General features: G+C 51.4%; 1 protein-coding gene across 1 annotated transcript in view; it reads left to right on the top strand.

Annotated features, from left to right (window-relative positions):
* Positions 1-4,686: 4,686 nt before the first annotated feature.
* celf4 (CUGBP, Elav-like family member 4) overlaps positions 4,687-6,630 on the top strand; it is a gene marked incomplete at both ends in the record, with an annotated part of 19,666 nt that continues 17,722 nt past the window's right edge. Inside the window, one exon of the mRNA XM_084445702.1 lies at positions 4,687-4,695. Within this exon, the coding sequence (XP_084301828.1) occupies positions 4,687-4,695 (9 nt within the window). The remainder of the gene's footprint in view (positions 4,696-6,630) is intronic.

Consider the following 6,630-nt stretch of genomic DNA (forward strand, 5'->3'; position numbering starts at 1 on the left):
ACTGGGGGAGACTAGAGGACTCTCCATCTGTGTATAAATAGCTTAGGATGAATTATTGAGGGACTCGGGGTGGCTAATAATCCCCCCGGACCCGTCTGACAATGACACGGAAGATGGAGGGAAAACAATTACAGTGGGTTTCTCCTCGCGACCAATCGGATTCGGGGGAGGGGGTTCCGAGGGGGTGTGTGTGTTGGGGGGGGGGGGGGGGGGGGGGGTTGTATCGGTCTGCGGGGGGCCCCTCACGGGGTCCAACATCTCGGCTAATAAAGCCAATTAAACTCTCCCGGAATCAATCGGGGCGTTTTTTTCCCCCCGGTTTTTCCTACCGGGAGGACGCGACAGGAAGTGGAATGATTCATGTTCCCATCCCTCCCCCCCCCCTCCCGACACACGACAACCGTGGCCCCTGTGCGCATTTGGAATGTCCTCTCTCTCTCTCCCTCTCTCTCTCCCTCCCTCTCTCTCTCCCTCTCTCTCCCTCTCTCCCAAGTTGGCGGTAAAGCGGACGACGGAATAGGACAGGACGCGGTGTCCTCGGGGGGGCGGGATAATAGGAGACGAGGGAGGACACGAGGAGAGGAGAGGAGAAGGGAGGCGCGGGCAGGAATATTAATGGGAAGTGTTTATCCTTAAGTGTTCTAATGGCGGGACGCGACATGGCTGCCATGTTGGAATCGAATGGCCGGGCCTTTTGTGGTAGCGCTCCAAGGTCCGGTTTCATTCTCCAAATGTATCCTCTTTTGTGAAGGGGAACGGGGGGAGTCTGAAACCCTTAGTACTTTTTGACAGTAATAGCCAGCGAGAACGAGAGACAGACAAAGAAGGATCGCTGTTCCGAACGGAAGGCCGTTGCTGTTACATCCAAAATGTGCTACTTAGAACGCTCGGCCCTCTGGGAGATTCGTCTGAGGAGCCCCTTTCGGATTCCTTTTTTTTTGTCTCAGCGTAGAGACGTTTCTTCAGAGGTTCGAGACATTTTACCCCCGAAATTTGGTTATGTACCGTACAGTTTGTGAATATGTGTGAGGAGCAGTGTTTACGCTCTGCTGTGTACATAGTGCAAGCCTACTATACAGTACGTGTGTCCAGGTCTGTTTTTACGTGTGTGTGTGTGTGTGTGTGTGTGTGTGTACCGTCCCCAGCCCCCTGGGGAGCGCGGGGGGGGGAGAGAAGCCTCGACACTGTCCTAATGATGCATTTTCTACTCCATTGATTCAGTGGCTCTGCTCTCCACTAAATCCTTCACATGCAACACATTAGAGCCGGCCCCTTTTTCCTCGTCCACCAATCGATTAGCACAGCTTAGAGTTGTGCACTCTGGAAGCACAGGGGAGAGATGGGGGACTTGTTATCTGAAGGGACTTACCAATACACTGTAATACCATTTCAAGGTTGTTGGATTTTTTCACTTCTTCTTTCTCTACCAAGAAAAGTAAGTCAGACAGGCTTTTGTGTTTCACGGGCTTCTCCTCCCCCTTCTGCTTTTTGAAAAGTGTGAGTAGGTGCCGGTTCTGCCTGCTTTGTTTTATTCTTCCATTCGTGTATCTCATCTGAATACAGTGGACTTTTTACGGTAACGCTACGGGCCTGACGCCTCTCCATCGCCCTTGAAATTGGGCTCAGGTGTGTGCTTGTCTTGTGTGAATAAACACAATCCGCTTCCATTCTCCCTGTCCCTCTCCATCTCTCCCTCTCTCCCTCCCCACCCCTCTCCATCTCTCCCTCCCCTCTCCATCTCTCCCTCTCTCCCTCCCCACCCCTCTCCATCTCTCCCTCCCCTCTCCATCTCTCCCTCTCTCCCTCCCCACCCCTCTCCATCTCTCCCTCCCCTCTCCATCTCTCCATCTCTCCCTCCCCTCTCCATCTCTCCCTCTCTCCCTCCCCCCCCTCTCCATCTCTCCCTCCCCACCCCTCTCCATCTCTCCCTCTCTCCCTCCCCCCCCTCTCCATCTCTCCCTCTCTCCCTCCCCACCCCTCTCCATCTCTCCCTCCCCTCTCCATCTCTCCCTCCCCTCTCCATCTCTCCCTCCCCTTTCCATCTCTCCCTCTCTCCCTCCCCACCCCTCTCCATCTCTCCATCTCTCCCTCCCACCCACCCACCCCCTCTCCATCTCTCCCTCCCCTCCCCTCTCCATCTCTCCCTCCCCACCCACCCACCCCCTCTCCATCTCTCCCTCCCCACCCCCCCACCCCCTCTCCATCTCTCTCGCCCCCTCTCTCCATCTCTCTCCCCCCTCCCTCTCCATCTCTCGCTCCCCACCCCCCACCACCCCCTCTTCATCTCCCCCCCCCCCTCTCCATCTCTCGAGCTCCCTCCTCTCCAACCCCCCCCCCTCTCCATCTCTCCCTCCCCACCCCCCCCCCCATCTCCCCCCCTCCTCTCCATCTCTCCCTCCCCACCCTCCATCTCTCTCACCCCCCCCTCTCCATCTCTCCCCCCCTCCATCTCTCTCGCCCCCCCTCTCCATCTCCCCCCCCTCTCCATCCCCCCCCCACCCTCCATCTCTCTCACCCCCACTTTTCAAGGTTCTCGTAGTCCAACTTAAGCGAGGGTGGAGGGAGGCAGTGCTGCAGTATCCTATAGGGGGTCCAGGGCCGGTATTACAGACCCATTATACATGCATCCACCATCTCTGCTACAATACTGACCCTCCCTTCTGTCTCCGGCTCATGAATAATATCACACTCACTACTAGTATTCATTAGTCCCTGAAACAGCTCTTGAATTTTTACGGCCTGTTTTACGGAAAGAAGAGAGAAAGAAGAGGCCTGATGTGCTCTCAGAACAGTAATTGAAGGTTTTTTCTTTCCTGGGGCGTACTGTACTATTCTCTGAGCTCATATTGCAGGCTTCAAAGTGCTTTTTTATTTAATCAGGGTTTATTGCTTCCAATTAAACATTTTTTAAGATTATACAGGGGAGAAGGTAAGGGCCTTCCTGGAGACCTTGGCACTGTCCCCTAACATAGACTCCTTGCTTCCTTCCTTCCTTCCTTCCTTCCTTCCTTCCTTCCTTGCTTCCTTCCTTCCTTCCTTCCTTCCTTCCTTCCTTCCTTCCTTCCTTCCTTCCTTCCTTCCTTCCTTCCCTCCTTCCTTCCTTCCTTCCTTCTTTATTTATTTCCTTCCTTATTTTCTTCCTTCCTTCCTTCCTTCCTTCCTTCCTTCCTTCCTTCCTTCCTTCCTTCCTTCCTTCCTTCCTTCCTTCCTTCCTTCATCTGTTCTAAGTTGATCTCTGGTTGAAAAGGTCAGTCTCTCTGAACAGGACAGGGCCGTATCGTACCCGTGTCTCTCAGAGTGTGTGTGAGCGCAGAAGAGGTGAACAGGACAGGGATCGTACCCGTGTCTCTCAGAGTGTGTGTGAGCAGGAGAGGTGAACAGGACAGGGATCGTACCCGTGTCTCTCAGAGCAGGAGAGGTGAACAGGACAGGGATCGTACCCGTGTCTCTCAGAGCAGGAGAGGTGAACAGGACAGGGATCGTACCTGTGTCTCTCAGAGTGTGTGTGAGCAGGAGAGGTGAACAGGACAGGGATCGTACCCGTGTCTCTCAGAGTGTGTGTGAGAGCAGGAGAGGTGAACAGGACAGGGATCGTACCCGTGCCTCTCAGAGTGTGTGTGAGCAGAAGAGGTGAACAGGACAGGGATCGTACCTGTGCCTCTCAGAGCCGGTGTGTGTGAGCAGGAGAGGTGAACAGGACAGGGATCGTACCCGTGCCTCTCAGAGTGTGTGTGAGCAGGAGAGGTGAACAGGACAGGGATCGTACCCGTGTCTCTCAGAGTGTGTGTGTGTGCGCAGGAGAGGTGAACAGGACAGGGATCGTACCCGTGTCTCTAAGAGTGTGTGTGAGCAGGAGAGGTGAACAGGACAGGGATCGTACCCGTGTCTCTCAGAGTGTGTGTGAGCAGGAGAGGTGAACAGGACAGGGATCGTACCCGTGTCTCTCAGAGTGTGTGTGCGCAGGAGAGGTGAACAGGACAGGGATCGTACCCGTGTCTCTCAGAGTGTGTGAGCGCAGGAGAGGTGAAAAGGACAGGGATCGTACCCGTGTCTCTCAGAGCCGGTGTGTGAGCATCAGAGGTGAACAGGACAGGGATCGTACCCGTGTCTCTCAGAGTGTGTGTGAGCAGGAGAGGTGAACAGGACAGGGATCGTACCCGTGCCTCTCAGAGCCGGTGTGTGAGCATCAGAGGTGAACAGGACAGGGATCGTACCCGTGTCTCTCAGAGTGTGTGTGAGCAGGAGAGGTGAACAGGACAGGGATCGTACCCGTGCCTCTCAGAGCCGGTGTGTGTGAGCAGGAGAGGTGAACAGGACAGGGATCGTACCCGTGCCTCTCAGAGCGCAGGAGAGGTGAACAGGACAGGGATCGTACCCGTGTCTCTCAGAGTGTGTGTGAGCGCAGGAGAGGTGAACAGGACAGGGATCGTACCCGTGTCTCTCAGAGCCGGTGTGTGTGAGCAGGAGAGGTGAACAGGACAGGGATCGTACCCGTGTCTCTCAGAGTGTGTGTGAGCAGGAGAGGTGAACAGGATCGAAGGGTTTCGCTCCAGGGCGCTGGTGAAAAGCTTGATTCAGCCATTCTTGACAACCAGACCAATGGATTAATTTTCTCTTGATTTAACGAGCAGGGCTTCTTGCCAATGATGATTTATTCTGTACGTTTAGCTCGCTTAGTCATAAGGCATGAGTTGGGTACGGCTACTGTAGTTTGCTATCGTACTGTATCGGATATTCGGCATGAAAGATTTCCGACTAAGACAACGACAGAGCTGACGCCAGCTGAGATGACAGCCAGACAGCAAGCGGATGTGTAATGATTCTGGGCCATATATGGGCCGGAACTAAGCCACAAGGGCCAGATCTGGCCTGTATATGGCCCAGATCCGCTTGCTATCTGGGATAGGAGCCATGATATTACTGTAAATGGAGAACAGTCATATTGTTATTGTTATTTATTGTTCCGTCAGCCTCTACCTCAGTAGAAACGTCTTCTTTCTTCATATTCCACGAGTATGACAACAGTGTCGGAGCTTCCACACGTTCATTTCAACAAATACACCTGGAATTTTCTTTCATCGCGTTTAAACGGTTGCTTTCTGGGACTGAACGATCCCAAAATTCCAGTCAGGTTCTTCATGTGCTGAGGTCAATCTTTTAAACGAACAACTTCTGCGTGTGGAACGAGGGCTGTCCTTGCTCAGGACTTTCAGCTCCAGATAAGCGCTAACCAAGAGCCGTGGAGAGAGGCATCGAGCTCTCTATTGACTGACTGGAATTGGACAGCCTCAACAAACAAAGTTTACAGGCAAAGTTTTCCGGAAACTTCCGGAAAGATACTGTACAAGAGTTTTTAAATTGGTGAGGGTTAGGTTTGCGAAACGTAACAAAATGTTCTGAAATATTCAAAAGACTCCCCCGCCCCCCTGCACAAGGACAGACTTAGCTTTTCATTTCCTGTTTTTATGATCCTCAAATTAATGGCGAAAACATCATTAGGACTTCTGAGTCTCTCTCTAGCGCTCTCTGATATAGTACCAGTGGCCGTGAGCCAACACTTCCTGCTATAGTCTCAAAGCATTCTGGGAAAACACTGCACCACAGAATCCATATTATATCACCAACGCATTTGTGAGTGTGTTATGAAGAGCTTTGATTCGATGTGGGATGCTTGTTCATTTTTCGTTAATTGTTTTGATCATGTGATCCTAAAATTAACTTAGATTCATTCACAGAACTCAAATCCATGCTGTTGATGCGTGTTCTAGTGCAGTAGACGGACTGTCAGCGCTGCACTGGAAAATCGCAGCACTTTTTCTGCCATTTTAACACATAATGGGTTTATGATGATTGTTATTAGTTGCAATGATTGTTTCGTAATCCGTCATTATACAGCTGCACGTGGCATAATTACGCAAAGTTATGATTGTCGCAGCATACAGAAGTACAGTTTATGACAAAGGGACATTACATTAATGAAGCGAGCTATGATTTTATAATCTCAGATTTGGGGGGACTCATTTGCCATCTTGAATCTCTCCCTCGACTCTGAAGTTACCATATTTGCATGGTGCCAGAGTAGATCTAGGTAGGTAGGTAGATCTGTGTCAGAGTAGATCTAGGTAGGTAGGTAGATCTGTGTTAGAGTAGATCTAGGTAGGTAGGTAGATCTGTGTCAGAGTAGATCTAGGTAGGTAGGTAGATCTGTGTCAGAGTAGATCTAGGTAGGTAGGTAGATCTGTGTCAGAGTAGATCTAGGTAGGTCGGTAGATCTGTGTCAGAGTAGATCTAGGTAGGTAGGTAGATCTGTGTCAGAGTAGATCTAGGTAGGTAGGTAGATCTGTGTCAGAGTAGATCTAGGTAGGTAGGTAGATCTGTGTCAGAGTAGATCTAGGTAGGTAGGTAGATCTGTGTCAGAGTAGATCTAGGTAGGTAGGTAGATCTGTGTCAGAGTAGATCTAGGTAGGTAGGTAGATCTGTGTCAGAGTAGATCTAGGTAGGTAGGTAGATCTGTGTCAGACTAGATCTAGGTAGGTAGGTAGATCTGTGCCAGAGTAGATCTAGGTAGGTAGGTAGATCTGTGTCAGAGTAGATCTAGGTAGGTAGGTAGATCTGTGTCAGAGTAGATCT

This window comes from Borostomias antarcticus (assembly GCF_949987555.1).
Source record: "Borostomias antarcticus genome assembly, chromosome: 11".
Taxonomy (NCBI): domain Eukaryota; kingdom Metazoa; phylum Chordata; class Actinopteri; order Stomiiformes; family Stomiidae; genus Borostomias; species Borostomias antarcticus.